General features: G+C 41.6%; 1 protein-coding gene across 12 annotated transcripts in view; it reads right to left on the reverse strand.

Annotated features, from left to right (window-relative positions):
* DLG2 (discs large MAGUK scaffold protein 2) overlaps positions 1–25,299 on the reverse strand; it is a gene marked incomplete at its 5' end in the record, with an annotated part of 1,505,837 nt that overhangs the window by 586,187 nt on the left and 894,351 nt on the right. For 5 of the 12 annotated variants that reach the window (XM_084617700.1, XM_084617711.1, XM_084617708.1 and 2 more), the window contains one exon: positions 10,619–10,936. The exons of the other annotated variants lie outside the window; for them this stretch is intronic. In XM_084617700.1, the coding sequence (XP_084473826.1) occupies positions 10,619–10,936 (318 nt within the window). Of the gene's footprint in view, positions 1–10,618; positions 10,937–25,299 lie in introns of those variants that run through there. 12 annotated transcript variants of the gene reach the window in all.

Consider the following 25,299-nt stretch of genomic DNA (forward strand, 5'->3'; position numbering starts at 1 on the left):
TGAAGCAAGGGTGCATTTTTTGTTTGTTTTTTTGAATGCCACATGTTTGATCATTCAGCAGAAACATTTCCATGATTCAGCATTTTCTTCTTCAGCTGATTCATGCCTTTCTGTTTCTCAGTATTATTAATGTAATGTTTCACTTATTGGCATTCAAAGTTTGGTTAATAGTCAGCAACTGATGATAGAAATCACAATAGTTAGCATCCTGCCTAGAGGTTTGATCACATAGTGATCCCAATTTTGGCCCAGATTATTTTGAGTGTAAAGTTTCCGTTTCAAGGACTGCATTGATATATTATAGGGGACTTAATTCACCCCAGGGGAAACTCCACCGTAAGCCAACAGATTTTATTGATCAGCAGGAAAACTGAACAGATGAGAGTCAGTTTTACTCTGTTGATAGTTGGGAAAGCAATGAGAAATTACAGACAGAACAGAGTTGTCTGCAGAGTCACAAACACAGCACTGAAATGGTTCATCACATAATCAGTACATATAACACCTTACAGAAAAATATTTTATAATTTTTTATAAAATGTAACAATTGGCACTTTTCTACACATCCTTATTTCTGCATAGACTATCTCCTTTTCTTTTATTTCAAAGGATTCATCCAAATAAGGGAGAAAAACAAATTATTACCAGTGATTGTAGTAGCCTCTGTGTGCTTAGTTTTTTGTTTTGAGAGTATTCGTTCGGTTGGTTTTTGTTTTTTTTTAAAAAGGCCACAATTTTCAAAAATGTTTAGTGATTATGGGCACCTCAATTCTGGGGTACCTAATCTGGGTAAGTTCTAAGTACTCTCTGAACATCAGGTACCTTAATGATGTATGAAGTTAGGCATCCAAAAACAGATGTCTAAAATCAGAGCCTGTTTTGATCAGGATGGCCAGTCATTCATTTACCAGCAAGGCTCTAAACAGCAGAAAACTTAGCTTCATCATGCTAATCAGAGATTTGTGAGAAGCAGACTCCGAAAAAATGAACGAGTGGGCACGGAGCAGGTAAGGCTGTCAATAATGCAATATAAAATACAGTGATATTATCCAACATGGAAGTCTCTCTTTCTCGCACATACACACACGTCACATGGTAGTCAATAGCAAAACTGATATTGACTTCAGTGGAACAAGGATTTTACCCAGACATTTCACACTTACTCCAGCTATATAGTTTGTCTGTGCTTTCCATGTTTGTTAGCTCTCTTCTTTGTGTGTAAGAACTAGCGCTGAGAAATTTACCAGACTCCTTCTGAGGCACCTGGCATGGTAGAACCAGGGTTTCTGTTTATAGTGACATTGCTAAATAGTTAGCCTCTTTTTTTTTTTTAAATCAAGTTGTTTAAAATCACTTAGGTTATGCTCAAATATTTTAGAACAATTTTTTAAATGAACTCCTTATCCCAGCAATTTTTTAAAATAATGTTTCTGGTCACGTAGGGGCCAGTTGACCCCTTACTAATACTCTGAGGGTTGGTTTGGTTCATGTCACCCCATGCCAGGAGGGGCGGGGCCAAGAAGTCAGGATCCTGCAACTGACAGGGCCTCTGGCCAATCAGAGAGCTCAAGACCAGGGCCAGTAGGAAGTAGCCAGCACCCCAAGCCAGTCTGATTGGCCTGGCTGCCTGGTCCATCAGTTTGACCAGCTTTTAATCTATGTCATGTGTGCCATATTAATTTTATATCAGTCTAGATTTTTAATCAAAATGTCACAGAGTACCAAGTCACAAGCCTCACAGAAATCTAAGTATATTACAACAACACTATTACCTTTATCAACCAAACTTGTAATCTCATTAAAAAAATATCATGTTAGTTTAATAGGGCAAGTTGGGCAAGTGTTCAGAATACAGCAGTAGGCTTACTCAGCAAGACAGGCATCTGAAAATACTTCAGAGCTCTGTTCTGTTCATGTCATTGCCTTCCCATTGAATAAGCTGGTTAAATTCAAGGTTTCAGTAGTCTCTCTCTTCAAAGTCTTCCATTGGGTTGGACCAATATACCATCAAGACCACTACTCTGCCTAATTGCAACCTTCCATAAAAGCGGTGTTCCAGTAGAACATTGGAACAATAGATGCTCAATAACAAAACATATGAGTGTAAGAAACTGAGTTTTCACAGGGAACATGGAATGTGGTTCCAGAAGAGTAAACAGGGGGTCTGTGAATCTGAGCATTTTCAGAGGAAATCAGGGTATATCTACACTATGAAATTAGGTTGATTTTATAGAAATTAATTTTATACAGTCGATTGTGTATGTCCACACTAAGTGCATTAAGTCAGCAGAGTGCGTCCTCACTACCATGGCTAGCATCAACTTACGGAGCAGTGCACTGTGGGTAGCTATCCCACAGTTCCCGCAGTCTCCGCCACCCATTGGAATTCTGGGTTAAGCTCCCAATGCCTGATGGGGCAAAAACATTGTCGCAAGTGGTTTTGGGTACATGTAGTCAGTCGCCCCTCCCTCCGTGAAAGCAATGGCAGACAATCATTTCGCACCTTTTTTCCGTGCGGACACCATACCAGGGCAAGCATGGAGCCCACTCAGCTCAGCTCAGCATCACCACTGCTGTTGTGTCCTGGGTGCTGCTGTAAGCAGACCATGCAGTACGACTGCTAACTGTCATCATCCACCGCTTCCGCTGCAACTCTGCTCTCCTACTCTTGTAAATGAGCTCAGTCTCAATAGCAAATTTTTCCATGTTGTCATCCACCATTTCCACTGCAACTCTGCTCTCCTGGTGCCATGAATCCACCTCACAGGTCCTCTCATCGTTCTGTATAAATATCTATTCTTGTGGCACCCGTCGTCATCCACTGCTTCTGCTGCAACTCTGCCCTCCTGCAGACGCCATACCTCAGCAAGCATGGAGCCCGCTCAGCTCACTGCTGCTGTCAGCATTGTAAACACCTCGCACATTATCCTGGAGTATATGCAGGACTGGGCTAAGAGATGCCAGCACGAGGACGATTTTGATGAGGACATGGACACAGACATTCCTGAAAGCCCGGGCTGTGGCAATTGGGACATCATGGTGGCAGTCAGGCTTGTTGACACAGTGGAACGCTGATTCTGGGCCCAGCAAACAAGCACAGACTGGTGGGACCGTATAGTGTTGCAGGTATGGGATGATTCCCAGTGGCTGCAAAACTTTTGCATGAGTAAGGCCACTTTCTTGGAACTCTGAGTTGCTTTCCCCCACCCTGAAGCGCAGGAATATCAAGATGAGAGCTGCCCTGACAGTTGAGAAGCGAGTGGTGATAGCCCTGTGGAAGCTTGCTATGCCTGACTGCTACCGGTCAGTCGGGAATCAATTTGGAGTGGGCAAATCTACTGTGGGGGCTGCTGTGATCCAGATAGCCAATGCAATCATTGACGTTCTGTTCTCAAGTGTACTGACTCTGGGAAACGTGCAGGTCATAGTGGATGGCTTTGCTGCAATGGGTTTCCTTGACTGTGGTGGGGCCATAGACGGAACGCATATCCCTATCTTGGCACCGGACCACCTTGCCAACCAGTACGTAAACTGCAAGGGGTACTTCTCAATGGTGCTGCAAGCACTAGTGGATCACAAGGGACGTTTCACCGACATCAACGTGGGATGGCTGGGAAAGGTGCATGACGCTCGCATCTTTAGGAACTCTGAGCTGTTCAAGCAGCTGCAAGAATGGACTTACTTCCCAGACCAGAAAATTACTTTTGGGGATGTTGAAATGCCAACAGTTATCTTTGGGGACCCAGCCTACCCCTTGCTCCCATGGCTCATGAAGCCATACACACGCAGCCGGGACAGTAATAAGGAGCAGTTCAACTATAAGCTGAGCAAGTGCAGAATGGTGGTAGAATGTGCCTTTGGATGATTAAAAGCTCGCTGGTGCTGTTTGCTGACTAGGTCAGACCTCAGCGCAACCAACATTCCCATTGTTATTGCTGCTTGCTGTGTGCTCCATATCTGTGAGAGCAAGGGTGAGATGTTTATGGCAGGGTGGGAGGTTGAGGCAAATTGCCTGGCATCCAATTTTGAGCAGACAGACACCAGGGCGATTAGAGAGCATAGCAACATGTGCTGTGCATCAGAGAGGCTTTGAAAACCAGTTTCATGACTGGCCAGGCTTCGGTGTGACAGTTGTGTGTATTTCTCCTTGATGCAAACCCGCCCCCTTTGTTGATTTTAATTCCCTGTAAGCCAACCACCTTCCCCACTTCGAAATAAAGTAACTATTGTTTTGAAACCATGCATTCTTTCTTTATTAATTAAAAAAAAAGGGAGATAACTGACAAGATAGCCCGGGTGGGGGAGGAGGGAAGGAGAAGGCCACATTGCTTATTGTAGCCACAAATCATACTGTTTGAATGACAGCCTTCTGTTGCTTGGTCCATCCTCTGGAGTGGAGTGGCTGGGTGCCCAGAGCCTCCCCCGCCCGTTCTTGGGCATTTGGGTGAGGAGGAGATGGAACTTGGGGAGGAGGTCAGGCGGTCATACAGTGGATGCAGTGGGAATCTGTGCTCTTGTTGGCTTTCCTGCAGCTGCACCAGACACTTCATCATGTCCGTTTGCTCCCCCATTAGCCTTAGCATCTCCTCCTGCCTCTGCTCTTCGTGCTCACTTAATGCTTTCCTAGCCTCTAACACTGAATGCCTCCATGCATTCAGCTGTGCCCTATCAGTGCAGGAGAACTGCATGAGCTCGAAAAACATCAGTGATTAATTTACCCTTATTGTTAATAATGTACACCTTATTTCCAGTATGAATTTGTCTAGCTTCGACTTCCAGCCAATGGATTATACCTTTTTCTGTTAAACTGAAGAGCCCACTCTTAAATATTTGGTACCCATGTAGGTACTTATAGACTGTAATCAAGTCACATCTTATCCTGCTCTTCGATAAGCTAAATAGATGGAACAATTTGAGTCTGTCCTATAAGGCACATTTTCTAATCCTTTAATCATTCTCATGGCTCTTCTCTGAACCCTGTCCAATTTATCAACATCCTTCTTTAATTGTGGGCACCAGAACTGGACATAGTATTCCAGTAGCAATTGCACCAGAGCCAAATACAGAGGTAAAATAACCTCTCTACTCCTACTAGAGATTCCCCTGTTTATGAATCCAAGGACTGCATTAGCCTTTTTAAAAAACAGTATTGCATTGGGAGCTCATGTTTAGCTGATTATCCACCACAACCCCTGAATCTTTTTCAGAATCACTGCTTCCCAGGATAGAGTCCTGCATCCTGTAAATATGGCGTACATTCTTTGTTTCTATATGTATACATTTACCATATTAAAATGCATATTGTTCACTTGCACCCAAATTTATCAAGGAATCATTGAACTGTCCTCGCCATTATTTACCACCTTCCCAAACTGTGGGTCATCTGCAGACTTTATGAGTGATGATTTTTGTTTTCTTTTAGATCATAAAGAAAAATGTTTAATAGTGTAGTGCCAAAAACCAATCCCTGTGGGACCTCACTAGAAACACACCAATTCAATGAGGAGTCCCATTCAAAATTATATTTTAAGACCATCAGTTAGCTAGCTTTTAATCCATTTAATGTCTCCCATGTTAATTTTATATCTTTCTAGTTTTTTTTTTAATCAAAATGTTGTCCAGTACCAAGTCAAATGCCTTATAGAACTATAAGAATATTACATCAACACATTAGCTTTTATCAACCAAACTTGTAATCTCTTCAAAGAACGATATCAAGTTAGTTTGAGAGGATCTATTTTCCATAAAGACATGTTGACTGGCATTAATTATATTACTCTCTGTAATTATAGTACCCTCAAAACATTTTTTTTATTGAATCCTGTATCAACCTCTCCATTATCTTGCCATTTATTAATGTCAGACTGATAGGCCTTGTCAAGGTTCCTCCCCCACTCTGAACTCTAGGGTACAGATGTGGGGACCTGCATGAAAACCTCCTAAGCTTACTTTTAACAGCTTAGGTTAAAACTTCCCCAAGGTACAAATTAATTTTATCCTTTGTCCTTGGAATATCCACTGCCACCACCAAACTAACTAGGTTTACTGGGAAACGTAGTTTGGACACGTCTTTCCCCCCAAAATCCTCCCAACCCTTGCACCCCACTTCCTGGGAAAGGTTTGGTAAAAATCCTCACCAATTTCCATAGGTGACCACAGACCCAAACCCTTGGATCTTAGAACAATGAGAAAGCATTCAGTTTTCTTACAAGAAGACTTTTAATAGAAGTAAAGGAATCACCTCTGTAAAATCAGGATGGTAGATACCTTACAGGATAATTAGATTCAAAACATAGAGAACCCCTCTAGGCAAAACCTTAAGTTACAAAAAAGACACACAGACAGAGATAGTCATTCTATTCAGCATAACTCTTCTCAGTCATATAAAGAAATCATAATCTAACACATACCTAGCTAGATTACTTACTAAAAGTTCTAAGACTCCATTCCTGTTCTATCCCCGGCAAAAGCAGCATACAGACAGACACAGACGCTTTGTTTTTTCTCCCTCCTCCCAGCTTTTGAAAGTATCTTGTCTCCTCATTGGTCATTTTGGTCAGGTGCCAACGAGGTTACCTTTAGCTTCTTAACCCTTTACAGGTGACAGAATTTTTCCTCTGGCCAGGAGGGATTTTAAAGGGGTTTACCCTTCCGTTTATACTTATGACAGGCCTATAATTACCCAGATCATCCCTTTACTGTTTTTAAATATTGGCACAACATTAGAGTTCTTCCAGTCTTCTGGAACTTTCCTGGTACTCCAAAACTTATTGAAAAATCAACATTAATTGTCTAGTGAGCTCCTCAGACAGCTCTTCTAAAATTCTTGGATGCAAGTTATCTGGAGCAGCCACTTTAAAAATGTCTAACTTTAATAGCTGCTGTTTAACATCCTCCTGAGATACAAGTGGAATGGAAAGTGATATGAATTCCCCAATACAGAACAGAAATATTTATTGAACATATACCTTTTCTGCATTATTACTGAAAATTCTACATTTCCATCTAGTAATGCAGTGATACCATTCTTTTTGTTCTCAATACACTTAAAAAAAACCCTTCTTATTGACCATAACTCTGCTGGCTATAGATTTCTTCTTGTGTCCCTTTGCTTCCCTTAAGAATTTTCTACATTTCTTAGCTTCTTATTTAAATTGATAAGAAAGCACTCCTTTTCACTAGAAGAAGAGCCAGTAACTCTTGGAAAACACCCTCTGGCTTAGTAACACTAATGGTAGTTCAAACCTGGGTTTAGCATTAGCTCCTGAATAATTTTAGTTTCACATGGTTTCTAAAATTAAGTGAATTTTGGTGATTTCAAATAAGTCTGTTTGAGATTAGGGAGTTTTCAGCCCAAAATTCAATGCAAAACCAAGAGAAAATGCTCACAGAAAATCTAGTGAAGCAAAACTTCTGAGGTTAGCACAAAAAAATTCACTGAAGGGCCACTCATTGCATTTCTCTGAACTAGAGAAGGTACTGGAAAAGGTAAGATAGATCTCTATACATTTTATTCCTCATTTATCATTTCAGGTCCCATTTGAATCCTTGACATATTCTAAAAGCTGTCAAATGTATCTTTAAAGAACCAAGGACCTGACATTATGTTGGTTATTGCAATGCTAACTGGGGAACCTCTGAGGTGCTAGGTGCTTTCAACTCCATCTAAAGTCAGTGGTCACCTCCTAGTGACCTACATGGAAAGGCAAGGGTGCTCAGCACCTCACGGGAAGCGCTCTTCCCCTAAACAATTACTTCTTACAGTTGATGTAATTTTATCGAGACTGAAGTTTAGATTCCTGTTATTTCTCCTTACATTTTAAAAATATCGTCCCCCAATACATTATATACAAGAATTGAACTTAAACATTTTCTTTTTATTCTAATTATGCTCTTTATATTTCTCATTGTATTTTCATTGTGAAGTATCATCACTGCAAACATGGCTTTACTGCTGCTAAACAAAAAGGGACTAAGCCTTCTTCAAAAAGAGATTGAATGAGATTGTTTTCCGGATCAAAGGACAGTGTGGTAAGTGAGTACCTCAAAGACACCTACAGTTTTTAACCTGCACCTTTAAACTAGTGGCAATTTAAAAGGTACCCATGAAAGAACCAATAGCTCTGAAACCTTTCTCTGATTAGTCAGTCAATTGCTGTACACTGAATCTCTTATCCGTATGTAATGCAGCTAATATTCAGAAAGCATCCATATTAGGAATGATACCCCTCCTACCAGCTTTTTACAACAGTTACAAACAGTATTACCATCTCAACACTGGTCAAAAAGCAAGCCTTCCCAGGATATATCTACACAGCAGAGAAAAACCTGCAGCTGGCCAGTGTAAGCGGACTTGGGCTCATGTGGCTATTTCACTGCTGTGTAGACTTCTGGACTTGGACTGGAGCCTGGGTTCTAGGACCATGTGAGGTGGGAGGATCCAAGTGCTCAGGATCCAGCCCAAGCCTGGAATTCTACATAGCAATGAAACAGTCCCGCAACCCAAGCCCCAGCTGCAGGTGTCTAGTTGCTATGTAGACATACCCCCAGTGTGTTTACATACACTTCCTCCTCGTCTCACTGTCTCCACAATGCCCACTTTACACAGAGGAAACAAAAGTAAAGAGATTATTATTTGAACGAGAAAGGGTGGGATGGTCAGAGGAAACTGATTGTCTGGAAAGAGTATGATACAAAGGATCAATAAAATCCTGTCAGGAAGTAACCATATCAATCTGTTTCCATTGCATGTAGGCACAGAACATTACCTTGCCCTAGAATTTGTTGCTAACAAGCATGAAGATGACTACAGGTAAATACTAGTGAGGACACTTTGTTAAACACAACAAAGACAAAAAGGTGCGTTCAAAGAATAAGAATGTGTGCTACATGAAGTTTAAAATATACAATTCAAAAGTAGAAAGACCTGTTTGTGCAAAACTTGAAATGGGTTATTTTATTTTATCTTCATATAATGGTGTTGAAAATATGCAAGTATACTTTTGTATTGTGCATTGCATACAACTGTATAACAGTAAAGCACATATACTGGTGAGATCTTTTAAGTGTGACCAATACGGTACCTTTTAAAAATTACAGTAAGAACACACAGCATTACTGTTCCCTTTGCATATTCTATGTCTTACATTGCCTACAAAACTGGTTACTAGTATGAGATAGTTTTTTCTTTCAACTTTTTTCCATTTTAGAAAAAACACATTAAGGAACATAATTTCTGCCTCACTGAAACAGTGTTGTTTTTTTTTTAATTCAATATTTTTCTGCAAAATAAGGGCACTAACTAGTGATATTGCTTTTTCGTTTTTTTCATGTTGGCTTATTTTGTATGTAACATTCATATAAATTTGGTACATGATTCATGAGAAGAATTTATAATATATTTTTAGAATAGTGTGTATTATTGGTCAAGTCAAAAAAATCCAAAAGCAAAAATCTTAACCCTTCAATATAAAATTAGTTTAAATCTAAAATAGAGCGTGTTTACTTGCAGCAAACAATGCATCACTTTTCTGGATCATGAGGAAGATAAAGTATAGCCCCACTGTCAGAAGACCCAGTGCCTTATTGGTTTCCTGTTCTGTGAAAAACATTAAAACCATTTCCATCAGAGAATTGATTTATTCTCCAAACAGAGCATGTCTTCGTTTGATGTGTTTTAAGGACAGACAGACTACACTGCAAGCTTTACCCAATAACTACTAGAATATTTCAGTTTACTATTACACCCTGATTTTTAAAAAAAATATTACACCCTGGTTAAATAAAAAAATCCACTATTTTAGAAAATGAGTGTGTTTGGTGTTAGTGTAATACAAGAGCTTTTGAATTAGATTAAAATGTCTGATTCAGTCATGAAAATGCATGCATCGGTGGACAAAGCATTAACGCTTTTTAATATTAACAACCATATGAATGTCACTGAATTTCATTTTACAGTGCTTTGTTTTCTTGGGAGCAATTATAACTAAGAATAATTACACAAGTAACTACAAATTCTGGACACTAGTATATTTTAAACTTGAAATAAAACTACTTTGCTATTTGAAAAATTAAATCAGTACAAAAATGAAAGCTAAAGTCAGTTACTTCATACATACTTAAATTTCAAATAGATCTTGCGGGGGGGGGGGGGAGGGTTAGAGAAAAATCAGTCATACCTTCCATCTTTATTTTTAAGCATTAATTATTTTCTCTATTTAAAAACCATATGATTATTTAGCTTGAGAAAGCAAATTAAAACAAACTCTCCAAAGAAGCATGCACAATACAATACTTGTGAAGCCACGGGGTGGCTAAAACAGATCATACTTCTAAACAAACATAATAGGAAGTTTAGAGAAGTTGTATTTATAAATACAAAGCAGTATGAAAAGGAAACTCTTCCCAGAGAACCCCAAGGATTACAAAGACCATATAGAAGCAGAATTCAAATGACAGACATTATAAACTGACACACTGCCCTTGCATAAAATCTTCCTGAAGGCATCATTAAACAATAATCAAGACCCAGCGTGAAAAGTTGCCAACAATAGCAAATCCTATTTTTTTGTTGTTTGAGAGTCTTCTAACCCATTTAGATTTACAAGAATAGGCTCACCTGTACTGGGTTGCACCAGCCATGGGGACAGGTGCACTCTGACCACCACTCCCCTGTGGTCCCCTTTGTCTTAGCCAGAGTTTTATGGGGGCTCTTCCGCACACTGTCCCACAAAGTAATACACTTACTCCTGTTGTGGGTCAGACCCACGGGTCCTGAAGAGGGCACAGTCTGAGAATTATAATAGAGACCCTGGGGGTTCTGTTGCCAACCACAGGCGCAGTGGGCATCCCTCATCAATGAAGGCAAACTTCTGCCAGCATCCATCCCATCAGACCCCCTGCAGCAGCTGTGTTGCTTAGTAAGATATGCATTCATGTTGTACTGATGTCTAGTGTTTCCCTTGGCCAGCTTTGATAAAAGCTTTTCTCTTCTTAGCAGATGTAAAGTCCTTTTTTTGTGTGGACCCTTCAGTATCTTTGACAGCTGCTATAAGCAGTGCATCGTGGGAGCACAGAGAGCAGAGCTGCACAGCATTATCTGCTGGCTGGTAGCTCTTTGTCAATAGATGACTCAACTCACAGAGCAACTTGACAGCATCCCTGCTTCAGGCAGAAGCAATCAATGCTCCACACAGCTGGGATACAAGGCTGTACACTGTGTTACAAACCCATTTCTGGATGACAAACCATAGTGGAAAAATACCCTTGCAATTTTCATTCTAATTTAGCACTTTCCTAGCCTATGCTGGCAACACGCAGGCATGTACTGAAGCAGATATACATGTAAGCTTTACCAGCAGGATGCTTTCCTCTGGAAACAGTAAAAATAAGAGTAAATAACCAAAGTCTATTGAAAAAAATATACCTTTCCAAAGAATGAAAAACAGACATAAGACTATTTTTCTGCCTTCCTAAAAAGATCATAACAACAAAATTCCATCAGTAGAGGACACAGATAATGAGTTCAGGAAGATTATTGTCTACACTAAAAGTTGAACTATAAGATACATTCTATACTGTATATAAACACATAAGAAAACTACACTGAGATTAAAATACAAAATTAAAGGTCTTGACTTGAAGCTTTTAGGAAAGATTTAATAAATGGGCATGCGTATCCTTAGCAGCACATATATCTGGGAAAGATCTCTGTAATCCTAATTAAATGTTGGGGGTGAGGGAGGAGTAGAGGAGGGAAAGTTATTTCCTTCATTGCTTGTGAATGCCTTTCGGATGCACAATAAGGCATTTTAAACGAATTATTGAGTTTTGCTTACTGAAATGGTTTCATCACCTCACATTATGTTGTACCCTGCTTTGTAAGTATTTTGAGCTTAATCATCTTCTCACTTATAGCAGTTTAAATAAGAAAAAACTCCACTGAAGTCAGAGGAGTTAAACATCAGGAGATCTGGGGTAAAATTTTCAAAAGGGCCCAGAGGAATTAGAAGCCAAAGTCCAGTTTCAAAAAATCACATAGTCACTTAGGAGTCACTTTTGAAAATGGGTCTTAGGGGCTTTAGAAAATTTTACCCTAGGCCTTTATCTCAACATTTTTTTTTCCATCACCAAAGAACCAATTTTTTTAAAATCACAAATACTGAACTGTGTCATGGAATGCCTTTAAATTGAGAGGGTTTTAGAATTCTACATTAGTCTCTCACTATAAGAAATTAAATGTACCCAGTTCATAAATGACGTGAATATTTTAGCATTTCAAAGGCTACCATAAATTCAAATATAAGACCATGATGACTCTATCAAAGTATTTTAACTGAGAAAAGAATCACAGTACCAAATCATTTAAAAAAACAGTTTGATGCAGTAATTTTCACTATTGCCCAATTATTAACCTCAGTCTCTCAAAGACTAGACCCTTGTAAAGGGCATTTTGATTTAGCTAGGCAGGGAGTCTTCACTAAAAATCGGTACCACTGTTGTTTAAGTAGAAAAAATATTTTATCTGCATAGTGACTCAAAATGCTGTTTAAGGGGATGGCGTCTGAGTGCCACCTGTTTAAATCATCAATAGTGGCAACTTTTTCCGAGTCACAACATATGACAAATCTATTTGGGTACGAAGTGTGTCCCCTGAGAAAAGGTATAAGGTTGCTTAGAGCCCTTTGTACATAGCTTACCGAAAGTCTTGATTTGACACTCTTATGCACAAAAGTAGACTCAATGGACAAGATCCTCAACTGGTATAAACTGGCATAGCTCCGTTGACCTCCGTTTATACTCATGTGCGTAAAGTACATGCGCATGGTTGGAGTTTAAGCAGTGATTCTCTCCTATGGCTTTTTGAGGGCCAGCATGCAGCTCTTTCAGTCAGCAGATCAGAAAAGCACTGCTCACAGAACAAGTGGAGAGTGACAATCACAAACAACCCCTGCACTGAGAAAACAAGAAGCACCCCACTAGAGTGGAGTAAAGACAAAGATGAAAGGTTTGCACTCTCACAGATTAGTGAGCAGCCATCTACATCCCCAGAGACTAACAGAGAAGGGAGGAAATCACACTCTCTTCCTAGCAGCCAGAGTGGAGGAAAATGAGGACATACTCTAGAGGGAAGTCACACTCACCATAATGGAATCATGGTATGAAATCCTGAGACAGCATGTGATGAAGCTGAGACTCTAACAGAACGTCTCCATCTCATGATATCACAACATGGATGTCCTACTGTACTTATTTTGGGGTGCTCTGTTTCTCCATTCAATGATTAAGTCTATCTATATTAGATACTTATATGGCCCCCATTACTGTAATAGCTGAGCAGGTCACATTCTTTAATTTCTCTTCACCACATCACTGACAGGTAGGAAAGTGCTCTCTTTCCCATTTTTCAGATGGGGTACTGAGGCATAGAGATGCTAGGTGATTTCTCCAAGCTCACACAGGAAAATCTGTGGCAGAGCTGGGAATTGAACCCAGGTCTTCCAAGTATACTACTGGACCATCCATCCTCGCACTTAACTCTGAAGTGCTCCAGAGTTGGAATATTACGGCCTGAAGGACTAACTGGTCCCTGCTGAGGAGATCCAGACACAGATGAAGATGTCCAACCAGGAGTGAGACAATGAGAAAGGATTCATATAATCTGCTTCCAATGTGGCTCTCACTGCGCAGAGGCAGCTTTCAAGATTTCCACTCAGGACACGTGATCAGCTTTCAGTCAATAGCTTTATTAGGTTCAAATGTGTATTGTTAGTTCAGAATGTTCTGTTCCACAGTCTGCTATCATCACTCTTTAGTGTTAATTTTTTCAGAAATCCATACTCGGAATAACACTTTTTGCAGCAAACATATGTCCACAACAGAAGATCAGGAAGACCCATGAGGTTACCTAAGGTGATTTTTCCACAATGGAACATTCCAAACACTATTTTCTCCCAAATTCACTTATATCATAAGAAGGTCTAAGTTGAGACGGACGCTTTGCTACATTTACTATACTCAAATAGACTGCAAGGGAGAGCAGCAGGAGTTGCAGAATTGTGTGGCATCTATGTCAAAACAGGCATATATCATACACCTGGCTATAACTTACCAGCTAGGTAGTGCCGTCCCCTGCTGCATGCTTGTGACAAGCTGCAGCGGAAAAAATGTGAGAGACATGCTTCACTGACAGTCATGCCACACACAATGCTAATCATCCCTCTGACATTTTGGATGAACAATTGTATTCAGCTGTGTTCTCAGACCCATTTTTGTTCCTCTCTGAGGTCTGAAATTGCAAGAGGAGCAGACACATTTTTGCAGGTACAATTTAGGCCACTTATTACTTGATAAACTAGTAAGTTCTTCATTTGCTGGGACTAAGTATCCTACTGCATTTCCAAATTGCCTATGTAAAACCTGAGGCCTGTGTTTAAAAACCTGGCCCAAACAGGTATGCAGGGTAAATACTGGCAAGTCTAAAGGGAATATAAAAAAAGATTCTAAATATCTTTAGGTAGTTTTTACTCATGCATGGAAAGTAAAAGGTATTCAAGATGTCCAAAACATCTGCATTCCTCCAGTGCTCAAGGATAACTAATAGGGTGACTGGGTGTCCAGTTTTCGATCGGCACACCCGGTCGAAAAGGGATCCTGGCCGCTCCGGTCAGCGGTTGATTGTCCAGTTGGCGGTGCCACGCAGCAGGTCTGGCAGGCTCCCTGCTAGCCACCGCACCATATGGCTCCTGGGAAACAGCCGGCATGTCCCCCCTTCGGCTCCTATGTGGAGATGCGGCCAGATGCGCACCACACCATCCACAGGTGCCGCCCCCACAGCACCCATTGGCTACGGTTCCCAGCCACTGGACGCTGCGGGGGCGGCATATGGGGCAGAGGCAGCATGCAGAGGCCTCTGGCTGCCCCTATAGCATCAGCTGTAATTGAACCATAATATTAACTATGGGATGATATGCATTTTTGAATTAGCGCACTGTTCAAGTACATATGTCCTACTATTACGCTGATTTAATAAAATCAACTGGTGTACAGAACAAACCTGGATATCATGCATTATGTGTGCTGAACTGTGTTTGATCCAATACTGATTACATGGAAAACATAATTGATTTGGTTTTAAAGACGTTAAGGCGGTGTAATAAATGGATTGAAAACGTTAGTTGATAGTATACTTATAATTGGTCTATACCAACTCTGCACACGAAACAAAAATAAACATTGAGAAGAATTTGCTTTGTGGAAAACAAAAAATTAATAGTTTTGAAAGGGAAGCTTGAAGCATGGGTGAAGATGATTTAGATGTAAGAAAAGATTTTCCCCTCCAACCAAGAATGCATCATTATGTAACCATAAAAAATACACAGTGAAAGAACAGTAATAAATGTAAGATAGACCATAGATTGAAATAATATTTACAAGTTATTCTGGCCCTACAGCTTCTAAAAATATTTTGATAGAAAAATAACAAGAGAAGTAATCAACGTGAGATCATGCCAGTTCAAGACAGTCAAACTTACTTTTTCTTTTTTCTAAAGGAAGCACAGTCTAAGTAAAGAGGGAGACCAGAAGAACGATTTCTGAATAAAGCACTAGACAGACTCAAGTGACCTGGGCTCAATTCTTAGACTTCCTATGTGACCTTGGGCAAATCTCTTCATCTTTGTCTCTCATTCCCCCCCATTTATAAAATGGAGACAATGCTTCCTTTAAGCAAGATCTCCCATAGCACAAGTGATACAGACTTGTTGCTTTGGAGCAAAAGGACTGGGGCTCTCCTCCAGCCCTGCCTTCCTCACGTGTGAGAGAGACACAGGACTACAGCCACTTTTGCTTTCGAAGTACAGCCTGGCAGAAAATTAGTTCACAGCAAATATTCTCTCAAATCCCCAAAACAAATCTTTACTCTTACTGAAAGTTCTGTGGCACCCTCTGTGTTGTCCCAGAGCTGATGGACCTCAGGTTTTGAAGGTCTCAAAGAACTATTTCAAATTTAGCCCTTTGCATGCCTTGCATCCCTGCATGCCCAAGGTCACTGCTTCCTAAGGGCAGCTGCCGGAGGCACAGCACACACATGCTCATTCACAAGCTGTATGTCACATGCCCTAAGGTTAAGCATAATGAATGATAATTTAGAGGACATTATGAAAGAACAAAAACAAAAATAGAGGAGTTATTACATCTATGGAACAAAGAAAGCTCTCAACTAGGATGATTATGTTAAAGTCAATTATATCAAATCAAGGCAGCCTATGGTGCAGAACAGAGCATTAGGTTTACCAATTTCATGTAAACAAATATCGGAGAATCATAGAAGTTAGTAGGGAAAATACTTCTTAGATCATCTATCAATGCAGGAATGTCCCCTACAGTACTTGTAGACTTCAGGTCAGCAAAGGCTATTGGTATTACGCAGTTCATAAATTCAGCCCTCGGGGGAGAGAGACTGCTTTGTTTTATTGCTTTAGTTTGTTCAAGGTTAGACAACTAGAATCACACAAATTAGAGATCCTAAAGGCCTATTAGGCCATGCTCCTGCCAATGCCAACTGTTCCATTCAATCTCTCCCCTAGCTTTGTCTATTTTATGATTCGCAGCAGTGCAAAACCGCTGTGACATCTGAACACTTCCAATGTTAATTAGATTAGCAATATCTAAATCCCTACCAGACTTCATGGACTCGGTCTCTGTTCCCTTTTGTAGGTGTACAAAGCTCTGCCTGGGAATGGTAGACTTACTTGCAGAGAAGGTGGGAAGGATGTTGGGTGATTATTGAAAAGGTCATGATGATTTTGGTGGGAAAGTTTTATCAAAGTCAACTCTTGCAGACTTTCCTAATTGATGACTCTGGATTCATCTGATTTTCTCTGGAATTCTGTTTCACAGTCAGACGCTTTCAACAGAGAATAGCTGCTCTCTTTACTACTGCTTTTCATTCAGGGCTTTGTGATCATCATCCCAGTGTTAAGGGAGACAAATTGGTGGCCCAGAAAAATGCCTAGATCACTGCCGGTAACTGGAATATCGATTATCATGCTCATTGCCACAAGCAGCTATAAGTCCTTTGTAGCAGCCTTAGCATAACTCTGCAAGGCGGGGGGCTGGGGGGAGGGACGGACGGACACACACACACCCCACGAGGATTGAACATGATCTTGACCATCCTGTTAGGCTTTTCTTTTAAACTGCTTAAGTATGCATTTTAAAAAACTAGAAGTCTAGCTATATTTGACTGCTTGTACGTAGAATCAGAGCTGCACAACTAATGGCTTGAAATTGCTTGCTTAAGAGTTTTGGGGTTTACATGGTTTATTTTTTATTTTTTTTGATTGACATGTTACTGTAACACAAGCATAAAAATGGTAAAAACTCTTGAGTTGAGTGGGCTTATTCGGCGAACTCATTTTAAGAGCCCCAGTGGCAGATGGAAGGCTAGCTACCAGAAATCGATTGCTGACCACTCAAAGACCACTCCAGACTCTCTTGGCAGTTTATAAGTTGAGATGCAGACTCTAACATAGCTGTTTGAAGATTATGACCAAGGTCCTAAACTGGCAGCGGAAGCAGACTTGAAGCCAGTAGAGGAACTGAAACACAGACCTGATGTGCTCACAAACAGCTTAAAACCATTGCTGGGTCTTGCACCAGCTGGAATGGAATGGAACCTTTGCATTGTTTTCACATTTAGCTTCCTACCTACCTGAGTGACCAACTTTCTCCCCAAGCCATGACACCACACTTAAATTCAGAGGGGCTCAAGATACCCAAAAAGGGGCTGTGACAGACAAGGCACTGTCTGTAATAATTTATGAATACTGAATAGCGACTTGGTAATTGCAATGATTATTATATGAATAAACTGATTTACTTAAATAGCAGGCTGTAAGGAAAATAAGCAGGAAGAATAGTTCAAGATATGTCATCCTTCACATCCCTTGAGGGTTGTTACAGGACAATGGCAGAGCCATTGACTCTGAGGTGTGTGGCTTGACCTCCTGTGGAGCCTATCGAACTGGTTTGACAAGCAGAAACAAAAGCCCAGAAACTGACAAAAACAAACTCTGACTGGATAAAAAGAGACTCTCTTTCTAGTGCTGAGATAGTCACTGGGGAGCTATTCACGGACACAATCCTGCTGAGGTGTATGAAGAAATTAGGCCTTCCTACATCACTATTAGGGGGAAATTAGGCCTTCAGGTAAGACAGACATGTAGATGGTTTTAAAATCCTCTCTCTCTCTCTAAATGCTTTGTTCCTACTTTTAAAATGTTAAAAAAAAGTATTTTGATTTTAGGAAGGCTGCTTGGTCACTATATTTCCCATTGGCCATAGAGTCCAAAGGGAAGAACCACAGATGATGAGCCAGTTGGACTAGCTGGGTAAGCACAGTTGATAAACAGGGTACCAAAGCCCAGGGCCTAGGTTACAACTGGGAGAATCATGTGATTTTACCCAAGGATAAGTAAAGGCAGAAGACCATGACATGAGAAATGCATTCAGAGGGACTAGAAAGGCAACAGAAATGCAGCTAGCCCTACAACTGTGACAGAGGCTTCTGGTAGGGTGTTCTCTGCTAGGGGTTCATGGCTTTGGAATTTAACCCCCCTACATTTAATACAAAACAAACAAAATATTGTGAGCTTCAAGTCATACTATACAGCTCATCCCTCATCCCCCACCCCAGGCTTAAAAATGGGTAGGTGATCCACCTTTGTCTTCCCCTCCCGGCTTGTGGTAGTTGGCAATAAGAAGCCTGCATTAGTCCACAAAAACAGTACCACATGCTAGTAGCCAGCTTCAGTCTTCCCCCACTCCCTGCACTTAAAATAGCAAGTAAGTATGGCAACTTTAATATGATGAATGTGATGAGGCTTATCCCCCATGGTTCTGGCCGCAGAGGGCATTGTTAGGCCCTATAAGTAGGCTGAGGGAGCTCAGTTGTGGGAGAGACTGCCAAGGAGACAGGTCTCTCTGGTGGAGAGAAGCCTTGGGATAGGGTTTTACAGAAAGGAAACAATGGAGGAAGAGCACTAAAGGAGCCGATTGGGCTCCTGTCAGGGAAGCTCTGAGGAAAGCAAACAAGGGCACTACAGTTGAGACTGAGAGGGGTGGAAGGGCTATTAGCTTGAAGATTTGTTTGAGATTTCATTTGGATTTGTTTGTGTTACCCCAGAAGGGGTTTAGATGGTTATGTGACTTGCCTGGAAGGCCAAGCCACAGAATGCCCAGAGGGAGAGTCAACAGAAGACAAAGGCTGGAATAGGCCATTGCAGGGCCAAGGGAGAAGCTGATAGGGGTGTCAGAGACAAGGATCCCATGCAACACTGGGACTGGAGATGAGGGGGCACCCCTGAAGTGACTGTAACCCTTCTGCCCGTCAGAGTTGGCAGCAACAAGGTCCTGGTTCAATATCTAGGGGATCCATTCCAATAACACAATGCAAACCAGCTCAAGCCCCCACTCAGTGACCTGGGACAGATATATACCACCCCTGCTAGGCGCCTCCAAGAGGCAATACTTCTCCTCTCGCAAGCACCTAGTCTGAGTGTAGCAAAAAGCCTTTTAATAACAGAGAGAAACAATGTGGCATTATGTTGGGGAAACACCACCAACATGATTCATAACACAACCCATGAGCAAAAAATCCACCCCAAGCAAATTGGGGCATGCCCTTTCCCTTTTGTTCTTGAGTCCAGCAACCCCAAATCACCCAAAGTCCCAAAAGTCCAATGACCCAAAAGTCTCTGTCCCTGGTCAGGGCAGCCCCAGAGTTCAAAAGTTTATCTACAGAGCTTTACCTCCCAACCTGGGTGGAGATGGGGGTGGAGGTAAGAGGCACCTTACATGATCTGAAGCTGAGCGCCCCACAGCTCCATAGGCCTTCGCTCCGCTCCGTCAGCCACCCCACGAACTGCTTTGCTCAGCTCTGCAGCCCACACGCAACTCCCGCTGTCCCATGAACTGCTCTGCGTCCCACCAGCAGCTCCTGCCATCCTGTGAACTGCTCCACCAGCCTAGCTACAAGGCACTCCAGCCATCCCACGAACTGCTCCACAATATATCTTCAGGCTCCCCCGCTACTTAACACAATGCTCAGTGATTTCAGCTCTTAGTCAGTTCAGCTCTTTGGTGAATTCAGCTTGTAGGAGGGGAGCCTCAGTGCTGGTGCACTATTAGCCCAAAGTGAGCTCAGCAGCCTGTAACTAGACTTCTAATGAAATCAAAATTAGCTCTGATATTCCACAGTGGAAAGAGGAGGAAGTGCAATTAGCATGTAAGGCCCTCACCAAGGGGCCCATGCCACCAAGTATTAATACTTGTCCCCAGCCTCTCTCCAGTCACAGAGTTTTGGAACCCATGACCCTTGCCTAGTGAGTGCTACTTAGTTGATGGGGAGTCCCTCCATCATAACAAAAGCTCAAGTACAGTTCCAAGCACAGTTCCCATAATCAGGGTAATAACAATTTATTCTTCCTGCCCCAATAACAGAGACACTGGGGATCCCACAGCAGCCAAAGTGATCATTTGGGCAGCTATGGCCTCATTCTAGGCGGGGTGGGTGTGCCTATGCAAATGACATCGGCTCCTGAAGTTGTTTTCCACAACTTGCCACACCTCACCACCAGATGTCAGGGTGGAGCTCATCCTGACACTGCTTACATGACAACACACTGTAACAATGAAGCTTTGCAGGAAATGGTGCCTGCTGTATTCATTTGTACTTTACATAACCAACATTTTCTCTTTCAAAGTAAGGAAATTCAATACTCTTCCTGTTTCTCTTTTGCTATGCTCCAGTAAACTGACGCTATAATTTTAAAAAGACTCCATAACCAACTCATCTCCAATATGTGTCTTATAACTTCTCTCTTCTATTACAGACACAGTAAGAGACCTTTCTTCCCAACACTGTCAGATTCAAACCAATGTCAATCACCTGGAGCCTCTAGGAGTTGGAAGATTAGAAGCTACCAATGGTTTCTTTATCACTTAAGATTTGAATTATGCTACTACTAATAATGCATTAACTGTGCAAGGACTCCAGTAATACGAAAGTTCAAGATAAAATAATTGCACTTGTAACATCTTAATAAATAGTAGAGCCTCACAGCAAAAGCTAATGTGTGTGTTCAGGATTTCGTCACAAAGTAGCTAGTACTTGAATAGTTTATATTCACTGCTGCTTAGCCTACTAATATTGTGTGTGTGTGCGTATTTTGTGACAAAGTTCCTCCTCTACCTTGGTGGGTCCTGCGCTTATTGGCAGATTTGCTTGCCTCAGAGATTCACAGCAGCCCTCAGTTTGGCCACTTTTACTAGTGGCTCAAACCTGCCGTTTACTCAGCTAACCTCATCACTGGCCAGCATGGGGAAAAGGAAGGAGAACATTCCCCACAGCCTCTGCTGGTCCATCTAGTGGGTCAGGGGACAGGTCAGGGACCTTCCCCTCTGGTGGGACCCACAGTCCAGGTCAACTCCTCCTGTATCCAATAGGGAGTTGGGCGGATGGGGGGGAACCTGGGCCTGCCCTCTACTCCGGGTTCCAGCCCAGGGCCCTGTGGATCACAGCTGTCTATAGTGTTTTGTGTAACACCTGCATGACAGCTACAACTCCCTCCCCATGGCCTCCTCCCAACACGTACTTTATCCTCACCACAGGACCTTCCTCCAGATGCCAGGTAGTGTTTGTACTCCTTAGTCCTCCACTAGTATGCCTTCTCACACTCAGCTTCTTGCGCCTCTTGCTCCCAGCTCCTCACACTTCCACCAAAAACTGAAGTGAGCTCCTTTTTAAACCCCAGGTGCCCTGATTAGCCTGCCTGTCTCAAGTGATTCTAGCAGCTTCTTGATTGGCTGCAGGTGTTCTAATCAGCCTGTCTGCCTTAATTGTTTCCAGAAAGTTCCTGATTGTTCTGGAACCTTCCGTTACTTTACCCAAGGAAAAGGGACCTACTTAACCTGGGACTAATATCTGCCTTCGATCATTCTCCTGTAGCCATCTGGCCTGACCCTGTCACTATATCTATCTATCTATCTATATTATAATTACACACATACACCCCCCACCGGCATCAGGAGCAGTGAACATCCTGGTGTCAGAGATATTCTGCTGTCAATTTTTAATTTTAATACGTATTATTTAATGTAATGTGTAGTAAAATAAAATCTGTTCCAACAACATAATCCCTTATAAGAGACAATGAATCTCTTTCTGCTGAGATAGGACCAAACTGAAACCATTTATGTGAAACCTTTCTACATTCCTGAACTTTGAGAGATTGAAGTAAAATGAGATGCTGAGCACTTTGGTTTGAGTTTTGCAAAGGATACAGAGGAAGTTTGCAAAATCAAACTCATGATGACTTTGGTGATTTAATCTAACACTAGAACTTGGAAACTATTAAGGATCCCAATTATAAGGCCCGATTCTGCAGTTTTCTCTTCAGTAGGAATTTTGCCCAAGTAAGATCTGCAAAGATCAGGCATAAGGTTCTCTTTCCCTTTGCTACTATATTGTTCAATGTAACTTATAGCCTAGGGGCTCACATACAGAGATGCTCATTGTCAACAGTCACCTAAGATTCATACCTGTATTTAGAACAACGCTTAATTATCTCATTGTTCAGTTAGAAAAACAAAATATTATTTACTATGACTGATACTTTGGTCCTGAAAGATTCAGTCAGGATGGGTCTCTCTTCTGAGAATAATCTAACCCATAATTATATAAAATACATTCCCACTGATATTTGTGGTGCAAATTAATTTTCTATTTTACTGATGGTATGGAATTAATTCGATCACACTGTGCTAAGATAGATGTGCTGCAACATAAAGGAATAGGGCAGCATATTACAGTCAGGCTTTTATTCCAATGTTCACAACCCAGAAGCAGATACAGGATACAAATTAGCCTCGCCAAGCAATCTCTTTTAGGTGTAGTGCCCATTAGAACACTACTTCCAGCAGATGTACTTGAAAATAAAACTCAGATGGCAACTACCTGGTCCAAAGTAATTAACATGGTAAAATGTTGTTTCTTCTCTAGGGAAGCTATTTGTTTTATGCACATACCACCACAGCATTTTTTAACATAATTTGGCACAGTTCTGTTGCTGTCTTATTGCTCGCTGATTGTGAGCTGGAGATGTGACCGTGGAGCACGTTCATTCTCAGTAACCTTCTTCTTGGTCCTTATGAAAAACAGCCTTCTAAAAGATCTCTTGGATAACTTTCAGAGGGAAAGAAAGAGGAATATTGTTTTAGACAGAATCCCATGGGAGCTGGAATCTCTGAATGACACAGTAACCCAAGAAGTGATGTCTTACTGAGAGAATCCTGAACCAGCAGATTCACTCTTGCATGTTTGAAATAGGATCTGAATTGATTGGTTCTTTGCTAAAGTGCTACTGTAGTTCCAAATGAGGCAGGAGGCTGAAAGGATTGTCCAGATATAAATGTCCTGGCATAATATTTGTAGTGGAACCATCTGTAAGTCACATAAGGGTTGGTTATATTTTACATGCCAAGAGGGAAAGTAGCTGAAGCAAGGAAGGCAGGATGCATACTTGATGACTTATATACACAACAGGACTCTGCACATTAGCTTAATCCATTCTGGGGGGAAAAGGTTATATGATTAAAGTTATTTTGTCTCTTAGCTTAAAGCAGCTCTGGAATACTGAAGAAAGAGGGTGTAAATTGATGTCAGCAAAGTTTAAACAGGAAAGAATGCAGGGTTGGTTTTTTTTTAAAAAGGCTAATTAACAATGTTACAAAGAGATATTGAACATTCTCCACCACTCTGATTCCCCCCTCCCCCAAAGATATGCTCTAGTTCAGTGGTTCTCAACCCACAGCCTGTGGGCCACATGTGGCCCACTTGGCACACAGCTGTGGCCCAGCTCAACTGTGTGATAAAGGCCCGCCCGCATGCCGGGTTCCCAGCTGCCTGGCACAGTCGGGGCACTGGGCTGCCCTGCATGGTGGGAAACCAGGGCAGCCTCGTGGTGGGGTCCATGGCAGCCAGCCGGCCCCGCACAGCAAGGGTCAGGGCTGCTGCTGCCCTGCCACCCAGTTTGTGCGGCCCAGGTAACACACTGCGAATCGCATATGCGGCCCACAATCTGTAATTAGTTGAGAACCACTGCTCTAGTTCAACCACAAGTTATTGAGCTCAGTGCAGGAATTACTGAGTGAAATTTGATTATTTGCATAACAAGTGAAATTAGAGGATCATAATGGTCTCTTCTAGCCTTAACAACGTATCAGGTCACACAGAGGTCTTGGATACTAGGGATATCTCTGTTGGGGGGAACAAAGGGAGACTGCAATGATGGCTATCTAGAGATTCTATGCTGTATCGGGGGAGGGACAAAAGGAAAACAAAGTTTCCCAATGGTAAAACCACTTGCAAGAGACACTGATGGAGAGCAAAAGAGGATACAAAAGCTCTCCTCCATGGAGACAGAGAAGGAAGATGTTATAAGTTCAGCAATAGCTTTCAGTGTAAAAAGGAGGAAGCCTGTCTCAATTAAACTGAACTGGACTAGAATACCCGTGAATTAAATGACTTCTATCCAGAGCAGCAGTTCCAACAGAGGAGGAAGTACAGCGTGCAACAGAAACAAAAGTTGTGCTAAGAATGTTGGTGATCATTGCTGTTTTGTTTTCTAAACTGTGATGATGAACAGAACCAGAAGATGATTTCAAAGTAAAAAAGTCTGGAAATCCCAAATCAGAGAAGCAGAAGCAATCGTCTTTTGATTTCTAGCCCACATTTAGAACTATAATCTGCATTCATAATGGATATGTCAAAACACAGAAAAGAATGATCCAAAAGTCGTACACTGAAAAAGATTATAATTTAAGAGATTTTTGAAATGAGACAGCTTTTTTATTTTTACAATAAAGATGGAGGAGACTTATTAATGGGGGAGGCCACCCAGCCCCTGCCAGTTCAGCATAGTTTCCTGCAGTATATTAATCAGCGTTTTGCCCATTTTAGTTACAACTATCCCAAATGATCTGGCTTCTAGCATTTCTCTTGAAAGGCTATTGCACTGTCAAATAAATGTTACCATAGGGCTGGCAACTTTCAAATTTTTCAAAACCAGACACTACAGGCCCCCCATCGCTTGTTCGCTCCCCCCCTTCCCTGGGACTCACCTTCCGAGCCGGGCTGATAGGAGCTGACGTGGAACTTGCCTGCCTGCCCCATCAGGACATGGCAGGACAGAAGGAGGCAGTCCCCAGAATGAGGGGCAGGGTCTATGGGGCACAGCA

Source organism: Lepidochelys olivacea, assembly GCF_965140295.1.
Source record: "Lepidochelys olivacea isolate rLepOli2 genome assembly, chromosome: 1".
Classification (NCBI taxonomy): Eukaryota; Metazoa; Chordata; order Testudines; family Cheloniidae; genus Lepidochelys; species Lepidochelys olivacea.